This window comes from Trypanosoma grayi (assembly GCF_000691245.1).
Source record: "Trypanosoma grayi strain ANR4 Tgr_45_V1, whole genome shotgun sequence".
Lineage (NCBI taxonomy): Eukaryota > Euglenozoa > Kinetoplastea > Trypanosomatida > Trypanosomatidae > Trypanosoma > Trypanosoma grayi.
The window spans coordinates 1-27067 of NW_008825664.1; the positions used below are offsets into that span (position 1 = coordinate 1).

Below are 27067 nucleotides of genomic sequence, written 5' to 3' on the forward strand. Positions count from 1 at the left end.
GACGCATCGCTGGACGGCACCAGCGTCACGACGCGCCCCGGCCGGCCGGGGACGCCGCGGTGATCGCAGCTGCCTTGGTAGAAGACGCGCCGGTAGCCGGCGATGCAGCACGGGTGGCTGCGCGTGTACTCGAACTCCTGCTTCCATAGGATCGAGCCATAGCCGAAGATAAGCACGACGGGGGCGTCAGCGAACGTATCGGTTTCCTGCATACTATAGATGTTTCTATTCTCTCCTTTCCTCCACACACACACACACACACACACACACACACAACGATTTTATCTTTGTGTTTTCTTCTTTGCCTTTGCTCTGCTGCGCTTCATTGTTGTTTTATTTAAGGTGCGAGCACCGCCAAGACGAGGGGAAACAATAGCAATGAAAAAGAGAGAGACCCCCGCCACTCCGTGCAGACATATAAACACACACAGAGAGATGTGTGTATAGTGGACATCCAAGAAGAGACAACCTCGTAGGGATCAACCGACGCAAATGCGGGAGGAAAAAAAGAGGGAAAAACATAATGAATACACAAATCTACAAACAGGAACGAATACGTGGGGTATGGGGGAAGAGACGACAAACTTAGAAAGCGAAACAGACAACATTGCTCAGTCGCTAGGTCATCCTTTCGTTTTTTTTTTCGTATGCCACTGCCTTTGTAAAACTTCAACCACACACAACGCGTGGCAGGGCAGCTGCCCATATTTCATGAGACCTTCCCCTTATCGTTCGCTTCGCCACCGCCGCTGCGGCTCCTGGTTGCTGCTGCGGTGGTGGTGATGGCGTCACTGTCTGTGCTTCTCGAACGGGGTGCGCCCCCGCTCACACGCGCCACTCAACCAGAGTGGTAGCGGCATCGGCGTCGAGGCGCCTCCTGCGTGTAGGCCCGCGGCGTCCGAACTGTGGCTCTCTATCGGGTTGCTGCGGCGGGAGACTCCAGCAGGCAACACCGGCGGCCTCTGGAAGGCCACGCTCGGTGTGTAGAGCGTCCTCTCAGTCAGGAAACACACGGCGTGTAGGAGCGCCACGCTGAACGCCGCGAAGACGGCAACGTCGAGGCTGCACACGACGGCGTAGCCAACGTCCGCCCACGCGCGCGGCACCGGCGCTGCGTGACGGCGTGGCAGCACCACTTCCTTGTACACTGTCGGCAGAAAGGTGAAGACGACGCGCAGAAGCCACAGGGGACCCACCACACGCAGAAGAAGCAGCGCGTCGCCGATCGGCCCTACTAGCAGCCAACACGTACGGAGGATGAAGGAGGCGAGGAGAACGGCGAGCGCAATCAGCACCGCCTCGTGCAGGGCGAGCAGAATGTACGCGACGACGCCACTGAGGAAAGCAATGCGGATGCTCAGCAGTGTGAGGTCGCATGCCATACAGATTACCGTGAGGGTGAGTGACACACGGAACTCCATTTCACCCAATACTCCCTTCCGCTCCCACTCTATCTATTTCTACTATTGTCTACCACGGGCAGTTGCTGTGGTGCTCTCCCTCCGCCAAATCTATACAGGCGTGTAAGCCGGTGCGATTTCCGTCCAGCCGTAGGCAACTGCCATGCACCTACGCACTACCAAACAGAGACAGATTGACGCACAGAGAAAAGAACAATGCTATTATCACCACCGCATCTTATGTCCGTTTCTTCGTTCCATGATATACACTGCCCCAACCACACACACACACACACACACACACAGTGTGTGAGAGAGAGAGAGAGTGATGGATTTGTATATGTCTTTTTTTTTTTCAATCACCATCTTCACATGGCATCCGTAACCAAGCTTCTTCTGTACATTCCAACGAAAAGCAAAGCGAAAAATCAAACCAGCGTAGAAGAAACACACATGACAACCAGCAGTAATACACACAGTCGCATGCGGACTCAGGGCTGCTTCCATCACAAATCAGAGCTTCTCTCCTCCTTCTCAGAGAATTCTCCTTTTTTGTACACAAAAGGCGTCCAAGCGTACGGCTCGCGCCCACCCAGTCGTTGTGTCGGCAATCGGTTGCACACTGGGCACGGCCGTGTCGCATCCACCTTGATGTTTGACAGAAAAGCCGCTGTGGCGGCGGACTCCCGCTCCTCGGGAAGCTTCTCACGGCCAGCATGGACCACAATAGAGTGGGTTTTGCGCCGGCCCGTCGCGCCTTTCACCTCACCAGCGGCGCCGCCACTACCGGTAGCACCAGTACTACTGCTGCTGTCATCACTGCTTCTTCTTGCAGCAGGGGGCAAACCACTGTTAGACGCTTGACTGGGCGTACATGTCGGGAAGTGGGAGGTTTTCCGATCCAATGGGTGCTCGAGCGCCATTGAGGGAGGTGGCGTCTGACTATCCAGTGGAGTACTGTCCGTCGAGAAGGAGCCGTTCAGGCGCGCCACGACAGGACTGTCGTCGTCTAACAGTGCCTCGCTACCGGGCGTGTCATTCTTGCTCGGATCATCGAACCGTGGCATCCGAAGCGGTGTCGATGCTGCTGCTGCCGCACGGGAGAGGCGTTGCTGCACTGAGGGCGGCCGCTGCTGATGGTTATGTGTATTCTCCCCTGTACTCGAAACTTCGTCGTCTGTGTCTGGAAAGGATGGCAGGAATCGCCGCGCACATTTTGATGCACGAGCCATTGGCATGCCGCTTTGGCGCCGCTGCGCCGCGGTGGCTCTCGCGAACGCCCCAAGTGCATTATGATGCAACTGCTTTCGGCGGCGGTAGGCGCGGTAAGTGTGCTGAATGATATACGCCGCCTCTTCCCGCCGGCTGAGGCCCGACGGGATGCGAATGTTTAGCGTGTCTTCACCGGTGGCGGGGTCGACGCTGTACTCGGTGTCCGTTGATACCATTGCCACGCGCCCGCTGGCAAAGAAGGGGTGAAGCAGAATCTGCTCCACCCGCATGCGCCGCGATGGGACGGGGTGCAGAAGCCACATGAGAAGATCCTTTGCGTCGGGGGAGAGGCCGGGATCGGGCGGCCGGATGCGGTGATATAGAATGTTCTTGGTCGTGTTGGCGCCATCGTGTGGGTAACGGCCGTGGTGAAGCATGAAGTACAGCAGCACCCCCATTGACCACGCATCGGCAAGGTACGGATCGTACTTCTCGTTGCGCAGCACCTCGGGCGCCACCGTATGCGTGGTGCCGCGCACGTCGCAACATAGTTTTCCCTTTGGGAAGTACGTACAAGAGACGAGAAAACCGATCTTCACTTGGTCTCGGTCATTCACCATCACGTGGTCCGGTGCAATACTGAGGTGCACAACATTGCGGTTGTGCATATGAAGCAACCCACGAACCACCTGAGCGTAGTAGTGCTTTGTTTTCTGAAGCGGGATCGACACCGGCTGCCCAGAGGCTGTCTCACTGGTGTACAGTCTTGTTATGTGTGTCGGTGAGAAGTACTGCATGAGAATATACAGCGACGACTGCGTCTCGAAGCACTCACTGGTCTCAATGATATTCTCGTGCTTGGGCAGCGTGCGCATGACGTGAATGGCGTCACGGGTGCGGTCCCACATCCACTGCGCCTCAGACAAGACACCCTTGTCGTAAATGCGCACAACGTACTGCGCACCTGTCACAATGTGCGTACAGAGACGTGTGCGGCAGTCGAAGTAACCGGAGGCGAGGACGCGACCCAACTCATACTTCCCCACGATCTTCTTATGGGACGTCGCCATCGTGGCAGCCCTTTGCACAGGCAACGATGAAAAGAGAAGAGGGAAAAAGAAAACATGAACAACATTCACCCAGACACATCGTTCGTGACTTACATTACCCGCAGGCAAGCAGATGCTACACGGGTCCAACGCCATGCACAACACACTTCTACACAGCGTATATATATATATATATATATATATATATGTGTGTACCTTATGCGTCTGTAAATGAGAGACCCCACCATTCTCCTGCTACTTCCTCACCGCGGCAACTCCTNGACTTACATTACCCGCAGGCAAGCAGATGCTACACGGGTCCAACGCCATGCACAACACACTTCTACACAGCGTATATATATATATATATGTGTGTACCTTATGCGTCTGTAAATGAGAGACCCCACCATTCTCCTGCTACTTCCTCACCGCGGCAACTCCTTACCGTCTATATCGCTGTACACCTTCCCACGCACCTCATCGCGGAACCCATTGTAGCGGTTCATTGCCTTTTTCTGCACGCGCTCTGTGAGTGAGCGGTCACCGTACGTCGTAGCGCTGTTGGGATCATTCTCGTCCTCCACCTCACCTTCCATCTTGTACAGAAGCGTCTTCTCCACCTCTTGCACCAGCCATGCTGAAACCGGCGTTGCAACCGGCGGATCTGCGCCGAAGCAGCGCTGGAACAGCGTACCCGGGTTGAAGCGCAGCACCGTGGCGGTGTTCGGCAGCGACGGGGTGCTCCAAAGCATCTGCCGGTAGACGGAGCCGCCAAGGCCCTGCATGTTCACCTCACGCGCGAGTGAGAGACGATGCAGCGCACTCTCATTGTCGAGAAAGCCGTCCACCACCCGCGTGTTCGGGTCGAACAGCGTTTTCCCGGTATCCTGGAGTGTCAGATGGAAGTCCAGGCCGGGCACGCGCAGTTCGTACGGCGTAGTGTAGCGGTTCTCCGAGGCGTCAAAGATGCCATCGATGCAAACCTCATTCTTCCAATCAAGGTTGATAGCAAAGATCTTCTGTGGCAGCCTCCCCCAGCAGATACTGCGGCAGATGGAGTTCGCCATCCATGCGGTGCGCTGCCAGTGGATGCGGTCCATCACGGAGACACGCAGGGTGAGCGTTGAGTGTGGGGCGGGGTCGAAGCAGCGCTCGAGCCATGTCTGCTGAGCTGGATAGTTCCGCCCTGCTATAAGCGTCACGAGTCCCAGCGGCACGGGCTTGTTCTCCTCACTAGCAGTGGGCTCGGCGGCGGCCTCTTCCCCACTCTTCGGTGATGACGACGACGCGGCGGCTCCTGCCCCTCCTGGAGGGGGAGAAACTAGTAACTCGCCAAACTGCTCCGCCTCGTATCGTCGGTGGAGAACGTGCTGGAGGCTCTCCAGAGGCATGTACCACGTCACAATGGCGGCATCGGTCGTGCGGATTGCTGTTGCCACTTGGTCGGGGTCAGACGGGCGCATGATCAGATGGTCCAGCGGGGCGCGGATGCGACGTGTGCAGCGGGCTGCTGTCGCGGCGACCCGGCTCATTTTCTCTTGTCTCGCCTGCCCACATGGTATTGGATGAGATTAAATCAAGTGAAAAGGAAATTGCGACCCCAACAACACCAACAAGACCGAAAGAGACAAACACACACACACACAACACCAGCGTTATGCATTAAAACGAAAAAAAAAAAACTGTTTTCACTGTGAAGACTGAGAGATTGCAAACTCCCCGGCGACAGGGTGCGCCGCACATGGGGAGATCAGCGCCGCGGCGTACGTGCTGTAACACACATCACGAGCTGCGTCTGTGAGGAACAAAAATTGTGATTGTATTAGTGATGATGGTGATTGCTGTGCGGCATTCGTTTTACTGCCAATGTGACAACTTTGTGGCCGTCGTCGCAGGCCCTGTGGTATCTCTTCCCCTGCCCACGCCCGCACGCGTCGTTTTTCTTTTGTCATCGTTTCACAAACTGGAGTAACTGAACACATGCCCACTGGCAGGAAAAAAAAAAAAATGGCCGCACCTCATGCAATGACCACCCACTAGGGTGAAGTATGTCAGAAAATCAAAACTGCGTTTCTTCCCCCCTTGCTTTGCTGTGAGGAAATAACACCACCACGCGTCGCATTCGATGAAGCACAATGCCATCGATATGCGTGACGGCGGCAGTGCCATTGGACGCGCTTAGTGCTGCTCTTCACAAGCCCGTATTGGTGCCACGGCGAACACGGCGTCTAATATATGGCCGGGGCCGCTGCGGCCGTGGCGCCGAGAGCAGAGGCACCACCCTCCGGTTACCAAGAAGAAACTCGCTTTGCTGCCGCTGCTGCTGCTGCATTCTGGACATAAGCTGAGCCACCCGTCGTTTATCGGCCAAATGAATGAGGGCCATACAGAAGATAACCGCCAACGCGACGAACCACCACCGTGACCGCTTCAGGCACGTACCACCACGCGGCAGTGTTGATTCATTTCGCTGCTGCTGCTGCTGCTGCTTATCCACATTTTCAGCGGTGTGCACCTTCTTGTTGCGCGGCGAAGCAAGCTCTTCAAGGCACGCTGCGAGCTCCACAAGCGGCCTGCCGTGCTGCGGATCCTTTTGAAGCACACCTGCCGCGGCCTTTCGAAGGTCAACAGAGAGCGCATCGTGATTCTGCGACGTCATGGTGAACAGGACGGCAATAATGGCGAACACATCAGCGGCCTCTGTGAAGGCGTGGCACTGGAACGGTGGCAACTGCTCTTGCTGTTGCTTTGGGACCCATTCCGGTAGTGTGTAGTTGCAGTGGGCGCCGCTACGACCAGCACCATCATCAACAGCAGCAGGGAAGTGACGGTGCGATTGCTGTGGTGGCACGTGTGCGACCGCAAACCCCGTCACACATGCATGCCCATGCGGGTCCAGCAGAATCGTCCACGGCGACAACGCACCGTGCACGATGCCGTGGTTGTGGAGGAATAACACACCGGCAATCACCTCTTGTGTGATGTGGAGCAAATGCAACGGCGTTACTGCGTGGTGAATGAGGCATGGATACGACCCCAACGCTGCAGCCAGTGGCTGCATGCCATCCACGTACGCGTGCACTGACAGCAGCTCCTGTTTCTCATTGTCCATCAGCACATCCAACACCTGATTTACGCATGTGTGGCGGAGATTCCTCAGACCTCGCATCTGCGACTTCCACAGAGGTGTGAAGGGGACAAGACGCCCATCAACTGGATCCTCGCTTACAATACACTCGCACGTGAGGTCGCTGGCGTCGCAGCGATAGCAGTAGCGCCGCGTTGTGACAAGCCTACCAGTAATGGCATCTCTGGCTAGCATGACAATGCATGCACTCCGAGACCCCCAGTTCAGTGGGAGAAGCGCCCTGTATCGCTGCTGCTCCCATTCCTTCATTGCTTGCTGCTGTTTCTGCTGCCGGAGGCCGTCAGTAGCTGCTTCTGGCTTCATGCCGATGCGTAGGACATTCTCGGTGGTAGCCGCTGGGAGCACCAGGGGCGAAATACAGCCTTCACTGTCACCGCTGCTGCTTCTGCTTTTGCTCCTGTATGCTGGTGATACCTTGCTTCGAGACATAGCCGGGCCGTCAATCACGGCGAGCGGCTGCCGGGTGCTCAAGACACGAGGGGGCGATGTGTCTCGGCTCTCGTCACTGCCACGCATGCCGTTCATATGGCCCCCTTTTCCACACAACATACACACCGGTGAAAGGCCCATTTTGCCGATGGAGAACACCACCGCCACCACCCAAAAGAATAAAAAAAAAAAAACAAAAACAAAAAAAAACGAGGAAAAAAGAAAGAACACATGTCCAAGAAGGCACTCGCACAAGAGATGTTCCCTCCCTCATCTCAATACACAGGAGAGCCGTGGACCTCGTCTTTTTTTGTTTGTTTGTTTTCCTGCAAGCGGACTCACGCACGCATGTATAGAGGCGATGGAGCACATTGTCCATATTGCGGGTGCCCCCCATCAACACAAATATGGGGATGTAAACATACGTCCACGTGCTCCTCGCCCACACTCCATCCCTCTCTCCTTTCCACTCTTGTTTCATCTCGCCATATTTGTATGCATCGCTCCTTTCACTTCCTTGTACTCTTTCTCACTCTCCCTTCTCTCTCTCTCCCTCTCGCTCTCATCTCTCTCAGACAGTCAGGCGTCCCTTTAGTACGTCCTTACCTGATAGTCGCCACTCTTTGTGACGTAGCGCACCCACGGCAGCGCCTCGTAGTTGGACTTCTCCGTGACCTTCAAGTAGCGCACCTGAAAGCCCGACGCAGTGAAGTACGGGATCTCAAACTTCACTTGAATCGGCGCCTTTGCGAACGCCTTGGGGTCGCTGCTGCGCACCGACGGCAGGTGGAACTTGCAGAAGCAGCTGAACTGCTTCCCACCACCGAGGCTGCGCAGGCTCCAGATGAGCATGCTCGACTCGGGCGAGTAGCGCAGCTTGCCGAGCGAACACTTCGCCTCCGGCTTGTCGGCATCGCTCGGAATCGGGATGAGAATATCAACAAAATTCGCCGCCGTGTTGCGGCGGTACGTCGTGCGCGCGTTAATCGTCATCTCCACCTGCGTCGCACTCCTGCTGGCGAAGACGCAATCGACATGCACAAGCGGCGTTATCTTCTTGTTGGTGCGGTACGTCATGAGCTCGAAGTCGCCGTCGGGCGGGATGAAGGTGATGATGCGGTCGTTCTCGAACTGGTCGAGGCGCACACACTGATGCAGCTTCACATCTGCCATCTCTACGGAGCGCCCGCTGCGGCCGGTCATGTCGAGCATCGCCTTGTCGTTGAGGCCGAGCCGCAGCGTCGGCATGCCTGAGAGCCGCACACGCATCTTGAGTTGACCGACAATCTCGCTCGACAGCGTCTCGCCTTCGGGCGACACGAGAAGGTTGATGCTCTCCACCACGTCGAGGTACGCCTCGTTCTTGCGGTACTTGTACTTGCCCGGCATGCGCCATGGCGTGCCACCGCCCATGCCCGTCACGGCTGCTGGCAGCGCNCTCGTTCTTGCGGTACTTGTACTTGCCCGGCATGCGCCATGGCGTGCCACCGCCCATGCCCGTCACGGCTGCTGGCAGCGCCTTGACGCGCAGCTTGTCCTCCGGCAGCAGATACGAGATGAGACCCTCCTGCGTGATGTACTCCTGCAGCACCTTCTCCTCGGTGTACTGCGGCAGGCCAAAGTCGCACATCTCATCCATCAGCTCGTAGACAATGACAAAGTTGTCCACGATGGTCTCCTCCGAGACATGTTTGAAGTAGCTTTCGAATACAGGAACGCAGCGGCGCATGAAGGAGATCTGCTGCAGAGGGCACGTGTTGATTTTGCTCACCATGAGGAAGAAGACATCGTTGACGCGGATGAAGCAGTACGTGTGGCCCTGCTCCTCAAACACGGGGGTTATGCGGAACTCCTCCTCGTCCAGCACGCGTCGCTGAAAGACGGCTGGTGGGTTCTGCGCAATATCGCCGCGGTACGAGCGGCAGATGATCGGGGTGCCCTTGCTATCGAGAATGTAAAACACCGACGCCATTTTGCGATGTGAGCCAGGATGAGAAACCTAGATTGATGCTGCTGCTGCTGCTTCTGATGTGCGCTTCCCTCCCCACTGCGGGAGAAAACAAAAGAGGAACGACAATTACACTCCACCAGCGAGGCGGGAAAACGAAAGCAAACAGACCCACATCCTCAACGGCAGCAACAACAACACACAGTCGCGAGCAGAAACTGTGAATCAGCACAAACAGATGGAAACAGCGTGCGAGCGAGAGAGAGAGAGAGAGCGAGAGAGAGATTGGGGTGGACACAACGACACAGGCGGATACTCCCACCACACAAACCCTCCAAGCACATACTTCCTCACAAGCTACTCTGTACAAACGGCATAACCACAACGCACCGCTTATAATCCACCCGCAACACTTGCCCATCCCACGTCAATTCCATCGATTCGACAAGCGATACTCCTTCATTTCTCAACTCTTCCACCGCCTCCCACAGTGCCGCATTTTCCCACATCACACCCCACCTCACAGCGCAGTACGTATGCCGCGGATGCAGAGCCCACACCATACCCACAGTGAGGACGTATGCCTTATCAAGATTGCCACAGAAAGGGCGCGGTGCTCATATCGCGGGAAAAACCACGACACCACCACCACCACCGCTGAAAAGCGAAGCCCAGCGCCATGTAGCCCGCTCCATCTTCCCACTGGCACCGCCTGCGTGGGGAAGTCAGCGCCAAGTGCGGATATGTGGGAGAGTGCCGTCGGCGTCGTGTCCAGGCAGCATGAACAGCTCCAGCGCGGTGGATGCCGGTGCTGTCTGTCAGCCCCACATCGCACTCTCGCTGGAAGTCGTTAAGTCCTGCATCGGCATGATCCTTGTGTAAGCAGCGGCGCGCCGATCAACACATGTCTCACGCCGTCCTCCTCTCTTTTGTGGCGGCACAGTAATGCGAAACATGGCATTGCCGCACCTGTTCGGTCCAAGGGGGTTGCGTGTCATGCATCGCCGCAGCGCAGTCTGCAGTCAGCGGAGGGGTACCCATTCACTGGCACACCTCTGGAGAACTCACCGGACTTCACAACGAAGACACGTAAGCTCCTGCCTGTCCACGTCTCGTCATCGGGTAGCTTCTACCCTTATTACTCCGCCTTGCTTTCATCCGGTGTGGTGTATGCGTCTGAGCATGGCACTTGAGAGAATTGAAGTGTGAGAAAGGCAGTGGTTTACGCGGCTGCAAGAGTCCTCTGAGCGCAACCCTCCCCCAAGACCCGTAGAACACACACGCACACAGAGATGTACGCGCGCGCACACACACACACACAGAAGCAGAAGAACGAAAGAAAGAAAAAAAAAAAAAACGGATGTATTCGCATTATCGCTGCCCCGGAAAGACTCCCAAACACACACTCTACAACGTCTGGATGTTATTCATTGGCCTAGCCCCCTCACTTCTTCATATTCTTTGCTCGTGGCTTTCACGCGGTCATGTGGGAACCGTCTTTTCATCTTTCACGTTTGTCTCGTGTCTCAGCACTCGGCCAGAGACCACGCGACCAGGCAGACGCTGCGCTCATACCACGCCCGCATTGGTGCCTTGGCTGGATCTACAGTGAGCTCCACCACCTCTAGCATTGCTTCGCGCCTTGGGTTCACGTAAAATGGCGTCAAACGTCGTGCACTCACCGGGTCCTGCGAAGCAAGACGCATTAACAGCGACGACTTTGACACGAGCGTCGACACGTCACCTGCAACGGGTTCTGCCGTCACTTCCCAGCGGAGGAGGGCGCCCACAGCCGTCGCGGGTGCTGCGGAGGCAGTAGGGAGGAGCTCGCATTTACGGCTCCCGCCACTGTCGTTGACGCGAGCGGAGTATAGCGTCAGACCAACGATGTGCCACACGCCCGACTTCTTGCTGCTTGTGTGCTCGGCGTGCTCACGCACGGCAGCCTCGGGCAGCAGCTCGAGAGACAGCTCCATCTGCTCCAACGACCGGTTCTGGTGTCGCGCGGCCTGCTGCTTTGTCGCTGTGAGGAATGCACCCGGCCAGAAGAGAAGACCGAGGGAGAGCCACGCCCCTTCAAACGTCGTCTTCCGCACAGCCTCGTGTAGCAGCTGGGCGTGGGAGGCGCGGCTTCTAAAATCAGCCATCCACTGATCTGCTGCTGTTGGATACGTCTGGTACGAGCGTGCCCAGCTTGGCGGCACTTGATCCTTTAGCAGGTGATCCATGATTGTGCGCTGTATCGCCGCTGGATTCCGTACCCCTGCACAGATTTCTTGCAGCGCGTGCATATCGTCGAGGATCTCGCGCATCCGATTGAGCGCAAAGGCGCACTCGCGCTCAATGGCCATCACCGCAGGCTCTGGGGTGCTGCACGTCTGCGCTCCTTCTCCCCCAGCCTCTGCCGTCGCTGCTGCTAGTAGTGGTGGTGTCACGGTTGCTTTTGCCTTTTCGCTCATAACATTGAGCGGGCCATACCACGCGCTACAGAAACGCTGGATCTTCTGCACCCACCACGTATCTCTCACACCACGTGGGGCCGACGACTGCACCGGGTCATTACGGTCGATCTCGTCGCAGTTACCGTGGCGCTTCTGCTCGCCGAGCCCTTCAGTATCCTTCTCGTCGATGAGCCGCACCGCCGCGAGCCGCTCCACCGTCGCAACGGCGTACTGCGCCGACATGACGCGAGAGGCACTAGCCGGCAGGCGCGCCCACAAAGGCGTCTCGGCGTCTGGCAGAGCACGAACCCACGCCTGCACGTCCTGCAGCGACACCATCGACCCGCACTTAAGACGTGTGTTGGTCTCCTCGTCGTCTGTGAGGGCAAAGAACTGGTCATCGTCGAAGACAGCAGCACGCATAAGTTGCGAGCACAATAGGTCCAGCAGGATCTGATCAAACTCATTGCTGATTTTTCCACCGTACAGCGTCGTGCCGATGATGGTCTGCAGCGCGGGCCATGGAACGCGATCGCGATCGATCATCTTCGCACCTGTCATTCCCTTCTTGCCGCCGCTGCTGCTACTACTACTTGCTGCCGTCATCCACCGGTCCACGGCCTGCAGAATGCGCCAGAACTCCGTGTCGTTGAATTCGTAGCGTGTGCTCCAGCCCATTGGAACGTACAACAACCGCTCCATCACCACTGCGTGCAGCCACGCCGCCGCGAGGTACACGCGCTGCATGTTCGCCGACTGATTGGCATGCGATGAGAACGGCTTCAGCGCCCCAATCGTCTGCATCAGCGACGACTTCATCCCCGGCGGCGGCTCGTATACAAGCACGACCGACGCTTCTACGAGACTCGCAGGAAGTTGCGCCGACGGCTCTTCACTGCCTGTAGCGCTTGCTGTTGCTGCCGCCGCCTCAATCGAGAACACGAGGCGGAAGTTGCGGTGCAGGCGGCCCTCTGCACGCTCGCGGTGCACGCGCTTCTCCACTGCGTCGGCGTACGCCCGCGCGAGATGGATGTTCTTCAGCAGCACCCACGAGCCGTCGGTCATGGCATCGGCCAAGTAGCGCTCCGCCGCGTCGAGACCGGTCGCACTGCCCATCACCGCAACGCGCAGCGACACGTCCATCGCGCGTGCAAGCGCCTCGAGTGGCAGTGTCGGGTCGCTCCCTGCGTTCGCAACGAGGATTAGCGGTGTACTGTCCGACAACTCCGCCTGCACCGCGGCGAGGTCGTGCGTATCTGCACTGAAGAAGGAGCCACCGACTTCGTTCTTGCTCCTGCTACTGCTACTTGGCTCGCCACCACCGGCGCCATCAAAGAAGAGGCGCAGAAGCTCGTACACCGCCGGTGCAAACGCGTCACGCCGTGTATGGAGAAGCAGGAAGGTAGCAAGAAACGCGCGTCGGGTGAGACCCACATCCCTGCTGCTGCTGCTGTTGTCATTGTCGTCGTTGGCAGTGTCGGCCTTGAATGCCGGCAGCACCTCGGTGTGCGGGGCAGTAGATGCAAAGTATGCTCGCCAGGCTGATGCGTGCTGGGGGTTCTGCAGTGACTCCCGCACCACAGCAAAAAGGGGTCGCTGCAGCAACGCGGCGAGGGCGACCTCCGACGACGGCACACACACGCCACTCTCACACACAATGGCGGGGAGCCTACGAACAGCATCATCGCCACCACCACCACCACCAGATGGGCTCTGTAAAGCGTCATCGAACCAGCTCCACTCCTCTGGCGTGATCTGTTTTCCCACACTGTCCGCAATGCAGCTGCGCAGCTTACCGAGAACAATGGCGAGAACGAGGTGGTCCTGTGCAAACATGCCGCGCCGAACACGGTGGTGGGCCAGGTTGAAGATGTGACACGTCAGAGCTTGCAATCTCTCTTCGTCCTTCTCATGCACGTTGCTGTTGTCATAGGCTTCAGTGGCAGTGGCTGGACGCGGTGGCAACGCCGAAAGCGCGTCTGCAATGAGGCGGAAGATGAAGTCTACATTGTAGTGGTACAGCGCATGCAGTTGTGAGAAACGACGCAACGCAAAGTACATCTTCGCTACCGCTGCAGCGAGTGGTTGGTACTGTGCCTCCACCGCCGCAATGGCCTGCATTGACGCGTCACTCTCCGCAATATCTCCCTTCAATGCTTGTGTCTCTCCCTTAAGCCGCTCCAGCGCCACCGTCAGAGCATCATTCTCTAGCAGACTCCCCTCACTGCGCGCGATGGAGGTGAGCAACTCCTGCTCCAGAACGCGCAGTCGTAGCTGGTACTCGCCCTGCACGCGCAGAATGTGTGACCGCCGCGCGTCAAGCTCGGGGTGTTCGTGCAGTAGCACGCGGTGACGGCACTGCGACTGCAGTGACGACGGCGTCACAGTGAAGTTCACAAGGCACACCTGCCCCGCCATGCCAGGCGAGGGTTGGTAGTACGAGTCGCGTGTGACAAGGAAGAGGCGGAAGGCCGCGGCCATTTCCACGTCCTGCGCACCGAGCCGCGTCAATGTGTGGCCACCAACGCGGTGTGTCTCGTGATTCATGAGTGGACTCAGCGCGGGATCGATAAGCTCCGCGTCCTGGACCAGAATCGGGTAGCCGAAGCGCACCGCCATGTCGAGCTGCTTGAGATAACCCGGTTTGCTGAAGCTTGACTTGTTAATCTTATCCTTGGCGTGCAGCCGCAGCAGAAACTCTGCTGCGACACCGCTCGGGTCGATGAGCAGCGGGTAGCGCTGACAGCGACTGAGGATCATCGCGTTCTCCACGCACAGGTGGTCCTTTGGCAGTCCATGTTGCTCCCAGGAGAGCCGTTCCTGCGGCGTGACGAGGTACTCCACCACACTGCGTAGCCCCTCACGCACCGGCAGTTGCAGCTGCTGCAGACACTGCCGCCAGCGTGGGAACAGCAGCGATTGGCGGGTGCGCTCGTCAAAGTAGCCAAAATACGCGAGTGACGCCGCAGCAAGGGCGCAGTCACCGAGAATGGTACGCACCTCCGTGTCGTAACCCATCGCCTCGGATTCCCACCGCCCGCGCTCATCTAGCAGCTGCTGCAGCAGTGTCGTAGCCCGCTCACAACGCGCCGCAACGCCGCCCATCGTGCTCTTAATTGTCGCCATCTCCTCCGTCATGGCTTGATACTCTGCCTTGAGCTGCAGCAGCGACGCTTCCATCGCCTGTATCTGCGCCTCTGTCCGCGTGAGAGCGGCCCGCTTCGCATTGTACTCGACAGCGAGCTGATCGATGCGTGTGCGCAGCGGCTCCATCGCTGCGAATATTGCCGCGTAGTTTGTTTGCGCCTGCGCCCACAGCAGCAGTGGGCCTGCCGCCTTGGACGCGCGACGCGCCGCCTCATATGTGAAACCATCGTCCTCCAGCATCACCCGCACCGTCTCGCGCGCCTCCTCCGTGACGCTGCGCGGCTGAAACGCCTTCACACCCGCGAGGAAGTCGTCACGGCGGATGTGATGCTTAATGACATCCCACTCGTCGGCGCGCTTCTCACCCATAACGACAAGTACCATCTCAAGCACACGCTTCACCATCATCGGTGGCGTCGTGTAGGCGCGTATCTCGCGCAGGTACTCCGGCTTGATCGTGTTGAGCGCCACCTCCGCTTCGCGCAGCGCCGGCTCCGCCTCTGAGAGTTGCTGCTGCACACGTGCTTTGTCGGCCAGAATGATCTCCTCCTCCTCCTGCAGCTGCACGCGTAGCTGCTCCGCCGCCTTCTTCTCTCGCTTTGTTGTCTCCGTGTCGGTAACGATGCGGTCGAGCATCAGCTGCGCCTTTTTGCTGTTCGCTGCAAGCACCACTTCATGCTCTCTGAGTTTTGCACGCTGAAGCTCAACTTCCTCAGAGGCATCGTCGAGCTTGCCAAGGCCGCTGCGCAGGTGGGCGAGCTGCTCCTTCGACCCTCCCTTCTTCTCCTCATACAACAGCTGCAGCTGCTGCACAAAGTCGGCAAAGTGGCGTGGCGTAATGAATGTGCCGTGGTGGGCGTTCTGCAGCCGCACCACACGATTTACCTCATCCGTGATCTCGTGGATACGGCACAGCGCGTAAGCCAATGTGTCGCGAGCCTCGTTCTCGCGCTGCTGAAAGATCGCTCCGCAGGAGAACATGACATCAATGTGCTGCGTGAGCTGCTGCGTCACCTGATACCGTGTACCGCGGTCCCAGTCGCCGAACCAGTCAATGGTGCAGCGGTTAAAGAGAGCCGGACTCGCCACCGCGCGACTCGCGAACTCCCCAGATGACGGATCAATAGTAAAGACAACATGTAGGTTGCGCTTCACGTTGCTGAGGAACCAGCGGTAGAGGTCCTGCTCCGACGTTGTGTCTACATAAGTGGCAGACGCCATTGTATCGAGCGCCTCCTGAGGCGGCACCCTGTTACCCTCATCGCCGCCACCGCTGCCAGCCACAGCAGCACCTCCAGTGCTGTTTTTGTTGACGTTGTCGTTAGTGTTTAATGAAACCAAACCTGACACTTGCTGTTGCTGTTGTTGTGCCAACTTTTGCGGCTTGCTGCTGGCATTGAGTAACTGCTGCGCTTGAACGCTGTCGCGAATCTCTTCCATAAGTTTTGCCCACTCCTCGCCGTCAAACAGCCCAGGCACTTCACCAGACGCCAGAAGGGCGTTCATGTACTCCAGGAAACTCGCCTCCATGATGTTGCTGTCGTCGAAGATAAAGCAGATGCGCTCCAGCTTGCAGCCGGCACGTCGAAGAATGTCGCGCAGATCCCGCTCGTAATCTTCCAACTGGTAGTTGCGATGCACACCGAGTCGAAACACCGTCATGCCATTCATCCACGCCACGAGCCGCGCCACCATTGTCTTGCCCACACCAGAGGACCCAGCGAGCAGCACATGCCCCATTGGCTGCCGCAACACACGGTCGATGCGTGTGACGTGGTCGACCATCGCGTCGTACACGACAAGCGCCGCGTCTACTTCCTCCTCGCAGAACGCCTCCAGTTTATGCTCAATGTGCGTCCGCAGCACATCGCGGGTACACTCCGAGTAGGCACGGTGCAGGATCGTCGAGTACAGCAGTGGGCGCCGCAGCGCCGACGCCAGCGTGACGGCGTCGCGGAAGCGTGCAGTGAAGCAGCGGTCGATGGCGGCGTCCGTCCACTTCTCCTCGTCGCTCTCCACGAGGCGGTCCTGAAACACGCGCAGCCCCTCGTGTACGGCGAGCCGCACGAGGCCGTCCGCACGCAACGCGCGCCGCTCGGCGTCATCCCACGTCAGTAAACCCTCGTGGATCGCGCGTGTCCAGCGCGAGAGGTCACGCGGGGAGTAGACGTAATGCGGCTGCTGCCACGAACTGAAGCGGGCCTGTGTCGCCGCGTACATGTCCACCATCGCCCACGCCAGCTTCTCCGCGTATGACTGCTGCAGTTGTCTATTAAAGGCAAGTATGGCACGGCAGTACGCGGTGTAGATGATGTGCAAGCTCTCCTCCGTGGGGAAGTCAACGAGCAGTACAGGCGCCCAGCGCAGGAACCGATGTGACAAAGACACACGCCCCACATCTGTAGGGGGGTTGCAAGCGCCTATCACCTGCACTCCTTCCACCGTAATCCAGGCGTTGTCACGGCTGCGGTAGTAGCCGCCACGCTCAATGAGTTGCCGCAACAGCTGAACGACTGGTTGCGTACCATACTGATCCAGCGCTGGAAGGTTGATCTCATCACAGAACAACAGCAGCCGTTTCCCGCTAGTGGGTGACATGACGTGGCCGCGAGCAGTGTTCTGCACGGTGCAGTACTGCTCTAAGGCGCGAATGACATTCTCCGGACGTGCACCGCTTGAGAAGTTCAGGAACACCGCGTCGTGCTCGGCGGAGCGGCGCAGTATGGAAGTGATCGACATAGTCTTGCCGGAGCCGGGTGGCCCGCAGAGAATCGTCGCATTTCCGCCGCTGATCCACGCATGCAGAATGGCCTCGTGCCTACAAGTGTCGACTGTGGGAATGACGGTATCGTTTGCACCAACCTGCTCTGCACGTACAACTGTCTCTTGCACACGTTCACGGATGACGCACCACGTCCCACGCGCAGGGTTTGGCTCCACATCCAACAGTGAGAGACCTTCAGTTGCTGCTTCTGTTGTTGGTGGCGCAAGGTCCAGGTCTGTCACAATATGATTGCGCAGATCGTGGCTGAGTGAGGCACCGAAGCCCCACAGAACGGCGTAGTGCAGCAGCTTCTCGGCGTAGCTCTGCAGGATTCTCGTAGAGGGAAGAGATTCTTGTTCTTCACGCAACATCCACACTTGCCATATACCGTCAAGCAGCAGTGAATGCACACTGCGAAGCAGCTGCAAGTCATTATTCTCCATAACACCCTTCTTCCAGTACCGCTCGCTGTGGATGAGGCGAAGCGCGCGTTCCACCATGCCATCCTTCGCAAAGGCCGGGGCCCACACGTTTGCCATGAGTACCTGCAGCTGCAACACTTCGCGGTCAACATCGGTAAGGGCGTTAGCACGCCGCAGAGATGCCACCTTAGAGGTGGCATTGAGACTGTCAGCTAAGGCATCTTCATGCGTAGCGGAGGTGAGGGTCCCAGCCAGCGGACTTGCATTGCTCTCTAATGCCGCGTTTGCTCCTGTTCCCGACATGGGGGCATCCAACGGGGCCTCGCCACGGTCCGTACCGCTTCGGGGGACCATGAAATAATTTCCGCCCCACCGCACTTGCTGCCCCTCGTCGTCGAGACCGCCACATACGTCAGCGAGTCGCTTCCTGCCATGCCGGTCAATGAGCGGGGCGCGGTAAAAGGCACCGAGCTGGCGGCTTAGCAGACTCGCGATTGGCACTGTGCCGCTACTGAACCACACCATGCCGCACCGCGACACCGTTGCTGGTGTGGCGTAGCGCAGATCCTGCACCTCAAAGACAATGCGCACAGACGGCGGTAGACTGAGCCGCTCGCCATTCGGAAGCGTGTACACCTTGTTATCATCGAGTAGTGAGTTGAGGTTCTCCACCCAGTTCGGGTCCACGTCACCGTCGAACACGATCCAGTGTTGCTGGTGAGCGCGGTCGTCACCCATCGCATTGTTGACGATGCGGCGCAGTATCTCTGTAAAGACCCCGTCCTTCCACTCCCGCGTAGTTGCCTCAAACACACCAAAGAGTTCAGCCTTACTCATTGCCTTTGGATCGATGATGTACGCGTGTGCCTCAAGCGGGCCACTACCGTCGTTTCTTCCACCATCCATATTGTCACTGTCATCCATCACTGGGAGACGTGCCATGGCTCGAAGGAGCGTTTTCCAGCAAGCCGTCTTCCCTGTGCCGCTTGGTCCCACAAGCATGAGACCGTGACGCATCTTGCGTGTGTGGTAGAGCTGGCATACTTTCTCCACCCACGCCGGTGTAGCAGCGTAGCGGCTAGCGCGGCACACCTCTTCAATGGCTGCCCGCAGAGCCGTCATATCGGCACCAGGGAGCTCACGGCCTGGGAAGAAGTCGCGCAGTAGCGGATAGAAGAGTGCGACGTCCTCCGTGACAAGGCGCGGGGTGACGCTGCTGATGAGACTGCGCAGTACCAACTCACACTCCACGTCATCAAGTTCAGCAACGTTGGAGCCAGCAACAACGGATGTCGCCGTTTCTTCCGGAGTTGTCTCGCTTCGAAGTGGCGCGGCCCGCTTGAGGTCGCCGGCTGTCACGAGGACAGACTTCAGCGCCCGAAGTCCAAAGTCATAGTGCGCCTGCCGCGACAGATGCTCCTCGCACAGGTGAAACAATGGCACGATCTTCCGCGAGAGCGACTCCGCGGTGCGAAACCCCTGAGCGAAGAGCATTACTTCCGCAATCGTCTCGCGGTCCGGCGCCGCCATGGTCATGGTGCGGAACAGCTGCTTCAGATTACCCGGCAGATTGGAACGGCCCGCAAACCCCGGGTTCATTGTAATAAAGAGCGCCACGTTCTCGCGCAGCGGCACCGTCTGCTGTGCGAGCGTCACGCTGCCGGACTGCGTGCGCAGGGCCTCCTGTATGGTCTGTATCTGCTGTGACACCGCAGACAGCACGCGTTCCTCTAAGCGGTTGAACTCGTCAAAGCAACCCCAAGAGCCGACTTGGCAGAGACCGAGGAAGATGCGACCCACCGCATCAAAATCGAATGCGTCGTCGCAGTTAAATACCAATACATACCGACCAAGTTGTGTGCCGAGCGCCTTCACTGTTTCCGTCTTACCGGAGCCAGCGGGGCCAACAGGCGAGCCACCGAGCCGCGTGTGGAGTGCCTGCGTCATGGTGAGGTAACAGCGGTCCGTCAGTGTTGTCTGCACGAGGCGTTGGTACCAGCCAATGTACTCGAAGCCGTGTAGGAAGGCGGCGTCGGCCATGCAGCACTGCAGTGTCGCCCCGTCATTGCACAGATACAGGCGCAGAACGCGCATCCACTCAAACTCCTCGACCGATGTGATACGCTTGGATTCAACAACCCGCGAGACATCACGCTGGTAAACAGCAAGGGTAATGAGCTCTTCTATGGCGTGCCGCAAGGCGTGTGTCGCTCCCGTTGTGGTCGCGTCAGATGCGAGTCGATCGAGGAGTGCTACCATGTGTGCCACTGCTGCTGACGGCTCCCGCTTTGATTGCTGCTGCTGCTTCTCTTGCATCTTCCATGTGGCAAAGGCCTGCTCCTGCAGCTGCACCCACCACACCTGAAAGGCGAGGCAGACAACCTGCAGTGGGTACGATGTCAACCATGTTGTTGTCACTTGCTTGGCGGAGCTTAGGGACGCCACCGCCGATACCGTCAACTGACGTAGCGACTCCACCATGCCAGCCTCCACCTCCGCCAGCCACTCGTGCAGTGGACGGCCTTTCAACGCAATGTGACGTGACATCGGCACCTGCTCCCCCTCTGCGCTCGCGAAGCCCACCACATGCGTCCCCGCAGCCGCGGTTGCGCCATCGCCGTTGTTGCCGCTCTTCTCATCATTAACAATCAAACGGGCAAGGGCGGCAAACATCTTGGGTAGATGTTTCTCAATGAGGGCAGGGTTGCTACTATTGCCAAGTGTTTCCAGCAGGTCATCGTCGCCGACAAAGAAGAAACGGGGAAACTGACGACGCTTCATGTCCAAGTATGTGCTCAGTGCCCGCTGCACTCGTGCAAGCTGCCCCTCAAGACGTTCGAGCGCTGGCAAAAGTTTCTTGTCCTCAAGGAAATCCTGTGCCTTTACTACTGGTGGAGCACCAAAGCCAGCCTTGACGGGCATGAGACTCATGAACTCGCGGCTTGCGCGGTCGAACTGAATTGCGTCGTTGGGCAGCTGCATACGTATATCGGTGTTGCCGGTGAAGATTCCGTCGAGGTGCACCCAACGCCGCTGCAGCGACATGAGGACTTCTAGCAGCTGCCGCAGGAGGTTGAGGCGGTTGTCCCAATCGTTCACCATGGCGGTGACGTGCTGCGAGGTGAAAAAAGGACTTGAGCGTAATCCCTGGAACGAGTCGAGGTCGTCAGAGAGACGCTCAAAGACCAGATCCCATCCGCGGATAAGCACAAACTGCCGCTGGTACACCGTCGTGTTGAACTCGAAATCATTCCAGAAGGTGATGATGTGACCCAACTGTGTCTCCATGCGACGCTCGCCCTGTGCGAACTCCAGCACATCGTGGTAGATCTTGGCATTCGCCAGCGGATCGCTGCGCCACACGTCGCCGACGGTAAGCTCCTCGAGTCGCCACGGCACGTTTACCTGCGACTTGAGCGCGACCCAGTGCCGCTCCGCCCGCTGCAGCGGTGTCATGGCATCGGAACGCAACTCCTCCATGACACGGCGACAGGCCAGGCGGTTTTCAATATCGGACAGCAGCTCCTTGTAGGCCTTGTGGCTGCGGACGCCCTCTGGGAACCCCTCCACCTCCCGCTCCACCGCCAGGAGGTCGTCGTGCAGCTGTCGTGGCACCATTTCAAAAAATGGCGTGCGACCGAGCGCAGCAAGGCGCTGGTACGCCTGCGCAATATGGCCACACACCCACTGGAGCTCCTGCATGCGCGTCGTGACAGCTTCCAGCTTCGTCTCCACCATCTGCGGCACACCGAGGGCCTCCTGTACCACCATGAGCTGCTGCTGCTGCTCCTGCAGTTGCGCAGCCCGCTTCTGAAGCGCGACAAACTGCGTCTGCGCAGAGTCAGAGAGTTCCTCATGCAGCTCCCGCTGCTGCTGCGTGTCAATGACCTGCAGAGACAGGTCGAGTTCATCGATTTGGCGCCGTAGCGCATCCTCCTGCGTCTTGACAGACTCGCGCAAAAAAGGACGCCGAAACTCCAGTGCCTTGACTTTCCGCTCAATGAGGTCATGATAAGCACGGTATTCCTCTTTCACCTTTCGCACGTAGACCCATGATTCGGGGAGTGCAAATCCTTGTCGCTTCAAGTACTCTTCCGCAGGCACAAGTAAGTTGAGGCACTTTTCAGTTTCCTGCATGCCCGCACGGATATCCGGCAGATTGCAGAGGAACCGCGCTGCGTCACCAAGGTCGTTTATGACATTGCAATTCTCCGCCACGGTACGCTCCTCCATGACGCGATGGTAGCACGACTCCAGGTGTTTTTCCACCACATCGCGATAGCGTGAATGAATATATTGCGTCATGCTATCGAGTTTCCGCCCCAGCTCCTTCTGTGCGTCATCGGCGACAATAATGATGCCACCAATTAGCGTGCTCGGCTGTGTGAAATCCATCTGCCTGCTCGCCAACTCGCGTATCTGCCGCAGAGCATCACCCCACTTCTCGAGGTCATCCCCGAGGCGCTGCTGCAGAATTCCCATTTCTATGTTTAGCAACTGCTGGCCACGCTTCCACTGTGCCTCCACTTCAAGTGCATCCTGAATGCACTTATCAATCGCCTGCAGCGGCTCCGTAAGAGCCTGTGGGTCTAAACACTCCAGTAATCTATCATACGTTGCTGTTGCCGATATGTCTGACATCATAGACGTTGACTGCTGCTCTTGCTGTTGCTGTTGTTCTGGCAGCAAGGTTGACATCGTGTGGACCCACGCAAAGCAGCGGTTAAGCTCATTCACCCAGTGGTGCCGGCACGCCGCTGCCGAGAGCGAGAGCCCAATCTCCTTGTACACCACCCGCATACGCACACGCAGCGGCTTCAGATGGAACTCCTCCGTCTCCGTAGCCTTGTCGAGGAAGCGGGGGTCGCGGCCCATAGAGAGGAATTCATCCGTCCAGCGGCGGAGGTGCCCTTCCAACTGCCGCCCAATCGCCGTGTCGAGGCGTGGCTGCAGACGCTGCACCCACCAACTCGTGTTGGCGCATTTAAGAAATAGGCCCGCAACGAGCGTGCACATCTCCTCCACTCGCGCCACGATCGCCTCGGCTCGGTGCGGCTGACGACTGTGCAACTTCGCAATACCACGCTCCATCTCAGCTTCCACTTCCCGCACCTGTGTGGCCGCCGCACAGAAGGCGTACACACGCTCTGAGAGCTCCTGGGCTAGCTGAAGCACTCGCCCCTCGTCTGACCAGCGCAGTTGGGCACCGTCGAGTAGCTTCTGGTGCACTTTCACGTAGTCGTCAGTGGCGAGGTGCACCATGAGCTCGTCATCGCCGTTGAGCGCGGCCTCAAAGGTGCGGATCAGCTCTGTTAGGCAGTTGGCGGTGCGGAAGCGCTCTTCGTTATAGCGGAAGAAGGAACGCACGTCACTGACCAGCTGTGAGTGGTTAGTGAGAAGCCGCATGCTGTCCAGCATATGCAGATCTTGCAGGAGCGCAGACATGCCACGAGGAATGTGCGGCATCACGGTGCGTCTCGCTTCACTGTTGCTGGTGGAGCTGTTGTTGTCACGCACTTCAATAATCTGCATCACAGAACCCTTCATGGTCAACGTATCAGGGAACACGTCAAGTGCGGCGATGCGGCGGCGCACGTCTTCACACCACTGCACAACGCGCTCCTGCAGCCGCTGGGCAATGGTGTCGCAGAAGTTCTGCACATCCCGCACTTCGTGCCGCTCCGTCCCGCGGCCGTGGCTGACGCGCGTGAGCACCAGACGCGATTTGGCGTAGCCAAGGGATCTCGGGCCGTACTGCTGCACAAACTGCTGCGCCGCTTGAATGTAAGGGTCAAGCGACCACTCCTGCTCATCCTTGGCGTGCACCACCTCGAGGTATGCAAGCGCGTAGGCGGTGCCATGCACCTCCGAGTCTGCCGCCAGCTCTTGCGGGACGAGGTCTTCAAGCGGGAGGCCTAGGAACTGCGCGAGCTGCTCGTTGAGACACCAACGGTGTTCAATGGTGCGGAGATGCAACAGCTGGTGCCAGCCATGCTCGGAAATAGCATCGCAGCGTAAAAGATATTCCTCAATCTCCTGCCGGACAGATTTCTCCCACATCATACGGCCCACAGCGGGTGTCACGCCAAAGCGCGCAACGGCCAACCGCACTGCATCACGACAGCTCTCCGCGTCAAAGTAGCGCTCCCGTACGTCCTTCATCTCACGGTTGATTTGCTCCAGCAGTGCCATTTGGAAACCCGCCACCACCGCCTGGATCTTCTCACGCCGCAGTGGGCGGAAGCGTGAGTAGATGCGGTAGAGTGACGGACCACAGCCGATCTCGGCACCCACACCTGGCACTACCGTTGCGACGGCGGAAACTGCTGCGGAGGAGCCATTGCTGCTCATCTCCTGTGCAGTGGCGAGCATGGTTCCAACGAGTAGTGCAAGGCGCTCGTCAATGCTCGCCAGCTTGGACTCGTACGCGGCGAGGGCGCGGAGGAACTCGGCGGTTCCTACTGGCGTTACGTCCCATAGACAGCCAGACTCCGTTGTCGCTGTGGTGAAGCGATTATACGCTTCCGCGAGCTCTGTGCGGAATGAACATGTCGCGGTTGCCTTAAGGCTTCCATCCGCAAATGTCCGCCGCAGCGCACGCTCGTAGTGAAAGTGTTCATTGATGAAGCTCCACAGCTGCCGCGCACGTGACAAAATCAACGAGTAGTACTGGTGGGGGGCCTGCTTGCTGGCCCCCTTGCGAGTCTTGCTGCTACTGCTTCCGCCTCCATCGTCACCGCTGGCCTGCGTGGCCTGCGTCGGCTGTGGCAAGTAGCCCTCTGCGCGGAAGAACTCCAGCGACTGCAGGTAGCGCTGCTGCAGGTCGTGCAGCACCCCAATGGTCTCGCGCAGGCATTGTAGCTGCGCCTCGGGCGGGTCTATCCGCAGCACGTCATGGCTCACCACGAGTACAACGAACCGCTCTACCAATTCCCGCACGATACTCTCCAACAAGCGGATGCTCTGTGAGGCGGGATACCGTGTGGGCGAAATCATTGCAGTGAAGAGCTCCTCTACGAGTGCTGTGTAGTTCTTCTCCTCAACACCGTCAATCTGCTGGAATGGCACGCTACGCAGGTGATCCAGGTAATCACGCACCAGTTGCGTGTGGTCGCGGAACTCCACCTCATAGTTCGTGGCCACGCGCTGGCCAAGCAGGCGGTGCACGAGCAGCCACTCACGGCTCTGTATCTGTCGTTGCACATGTTCCACCCACCTTAGCACTGCCTGCCAATACGCCACCTCATCGCGGGCGTTGACAATCTCTTTGCCGTCCAACTTCGCATCCAGGACGGTGCGGCACATGTTGCGCACCGACAACACTTGGTACAGGAAGTTGGCGTCAGTGCTCTTCTCCGGCCCGAGCAGCTCAATCAACTCCTGTACATCTGCAGCTGGGTAAGAGGCACAAAGCTCAAGGAGCTCCGCGTGCACAAACTGCGTGAGGTCAACCTCTGTGAGAACATGATAGCTGGAGCGGATAGAGCTGACAAGATCCTGCGTCTGCGACCACAGTGTCGCCTCACGCTGGGCACGCAGAATGGGCTCATACACGCATTGCAGCAGCGCTTGCAGACCTTCCAGCGGCTCTCGCATGTCGACAGCGTGCAGGTCAAGCTGCCGCAGCGTTAACGGCACCGCTGCCTCCGTCTCCACTTCTCGGCTGTGACCCCGCCTCGAGAGGAGAATGCAGCGCACCATCTGTTTCGATGCTGGAGACGCAGCTGCTGCTACTGGTGTTACAACATGTTCCTTTACCGGCATGTGTGACGGGGCAACTGTGGCGAGGGCAGTCTCCGCCTGCCGCTGAAGAACAGCCGTCAAGTCGCGCGTTGCCACAACTTGCCGCCCCGCCAACGCGTCACCGCCCGCGTGATGGTCAGCAAAAAACTCACACAACGCTAAATGCGTTGCGGAGTGAATGCTGCTACTTCCAGCATTGCTGTTGCCACTGAGCAGACAGTGGTCTGCGTCCTCAGGGTTGTTTTTTAATTGCATGACAGGGAAAAGACAATCGCCACTGAGGTCCATGTGCTGCAGCGCCTCCCGCACCTGTTGCTCCGTTGCCGATTCCATCATCAACGCAACGAAGTGGATAGCATCCTCAGCAAGAAGCATGGCACCCCTGGTGTTACTAATGCTGCGTGCAATGTCAGGGGTGACAGACATGTGTTCGTTTAGTTAAAATTTTCCTTTTTTTTGGTGTGTGGGGGGATTCTTTCGCCCTTCACGCACGATCGTGGGAAGGGGGAAAAGGGAAACGAAGCCACACGACGCGGTTTGAGGAGTTGACTTCAACGCACACCCACTCACCCCTCTCCGTGCCGTCACCTCTCCGTTCCCGCTACAGCTATGGATATATACAAAGAACTGTATGCGTGTATGTATGTGTGTGCACGTGTGGGTACCTCGAACCTGGCGAGCACAAATCTGCAGAATGAACAACAACAGCAAGAAACGACTTTGTGGCCGAAGAGTTGAATTGACGCACACCACACAACAGTACGTGCGGCTCCAACTGCCAATAGAAGTACACACGAAACATTACCCTGCCCCTCCCCCACATGCACGCACACACACACGCCCTGCAAAAGCACCAACAACAACAACAACAACAACAACGAATGACAAGGCTCGCAAGGGGAAAAGAGAGGGCCGGCGTGAATGGGTTAATGAGGAACGATTGGTAAGTGATGCGAATTGTTGAAGCAACAAAGCGCACACACACACACACACACACACACACACACACAAACAAAAGAAGACAAACAACATCAACATCAACGCTGTAACAGACACACGGGCACCACGGCGGCCTCGACAAACGTGATGACCATCCACAACAACACAGGGAACTCGCTGACCTCCATAAAACACGAAAGAAACCATCAGAAAAAAAAACACAATCAATCAAGCAAACACACACACAGCCACACATAAAGAAAGAAAGAAGACTCGCCAAAGACCTCCACCCAGCTACCTTCCACCATTTTCGGTGGAATCGCGAAGTACAATTGTGGCGCGGACGGCGCGCTGGCATATACAGCACTTCTGCAGATCCTCACTGCAGGCCCTGCACACCGCGAAGTGCGCACACGGCCAGAAAA

General features: G+C 57.9%; 8 protein-coding genes across 8 annotated transcripts; 2 read left to right on the forward strand and 6 right to left on the reverse strand.

Moving 5' to 3' along the window:
• Positions 1–788: 788 nt before the first annotated feature.
• On the reverse strand, positions 789–1421 carry DQ04_00451000 (hypothetical protein; the record flags this gene model as incomplete). Its single annotated transcript, XM_009309020.1, has 1 exon — positions 789–1421. The coding sequence occupies one exon, from the start codon at positions 1419–1421 to the stop codon at positions 789–791; it is 633 nt and encodes a 210-aa protein (XP_009307295.1).
• A 485-nt stretch (positions 1422–1906) lies between these two features.
• DQ04_00451010 (putative protein kinase) lies at positions 1907–3682 on the reverse strand (the record flags this gene model as incomplete). Its single annotated transcript, XM_009309021.1, has 1 exon — positions 1907–3682. One exon carries the CDS (start codon positions 3680–3682, stop codon positions 1907–1909), a length of 1776 nt encoding a protein of 591 aa, XP_009307296.1.
• A 404-nt stretch (positions 3683–4086) lies between these two features.
• On the reverse strand, positions 4087–5193 carry DQ04_00451020 (hypothetical protein; the record flags this gene model as incomplete). Its single annotated transcript, XM_009309022.1, has 1 exon — positions 4087–5193. The coding sequence occupies one exon, from the start codon at positions 5191–5193 to the stop codon at positions 4087–4089; it is 1107 nt and encodes a 368-aa protein (XP_009307297.1).
• Positions 5194–5852: 659 nt separating this feature from the next.
• Positions 5853–7334, reverse strand: DQ04_00451030 (hypothetical protein; the record flags this gene model as incomplete). The annotated part of the gene is made up of 1 exon (XM_009309023.1): positions 5853–7334. One exon carries the CDS (start codon positions 7332–7334, stop codon positions 5853–5855), a length of 1482 nt encoding a protein of 493 aa, XP_009307298.1.
• Positions 7335–7829: 495 nt separating this feature from the next.
• DQ04_00451040 (AP-1 complex subunit mu) lies at positions 7830–8651 on the reverse strand (the record flags this gene model as incomplete). Its single annotated transcript, XM_009309024.1, has 1 exon — positions 7830–8651. One exon carries the CDS (start codon positions 8649–8651, stop codon positions 7830–7832), a length of 822 nt encoding a protein of 273 aa, XP_009307299.1.
• Positions 8652–8925: 274 nt separating this feature from the next.
• Positions 8926–9222, forward strand: DQ04_00451050 (hypothetical protein; the record flags this gene model as incomplete). The annotated part of the gene is made up of 1 exon (XM_009309025.1): positions 8926–9222. The coding sequence occupies one exon, from the start codon at positions 8926–8928 to the stop codon at positions 9220–9222; it is 297 nt and encodes a 98-aa protein (XP_009307300.1).
• A 500-nt stretch (positions 9223–9722) lies between these two features.
• On the forward strand, positions 9723–10040 carry DQ04_00451060 (hypothetical protein; the record flags this gene model as incomplete). The annotated part of the gene is made up of 1 exon (XM_009309026.1): positions 9723–10040. One exon carries the CDS (start codon positions 9723–9725, stop codon positions 10038–10040), a length of 318 nt encoding a protein of 105 aa, XP_009307301.1.
• A 672-nt stretch (positions 10041–10712) lies between these two features.
• Positions 10713–25661, reverse strand: DQ04_00451070 (putative dynein heavy chain, cytosolic; the record flags this gene model as incomplete). The annotated part of the gene is made up of 1 exon (XM_009309027.1): positions 10713–25661. The coding sequence occupies one exon, from the start codon at positions 25659–25661 to the stop codon at positions 10713–10715; it is 14949 nt and encodes a 4982-aa protein (XP_009307302.1).
• Positions 25662–27067: the final 1406 nt, after the last annotated feature.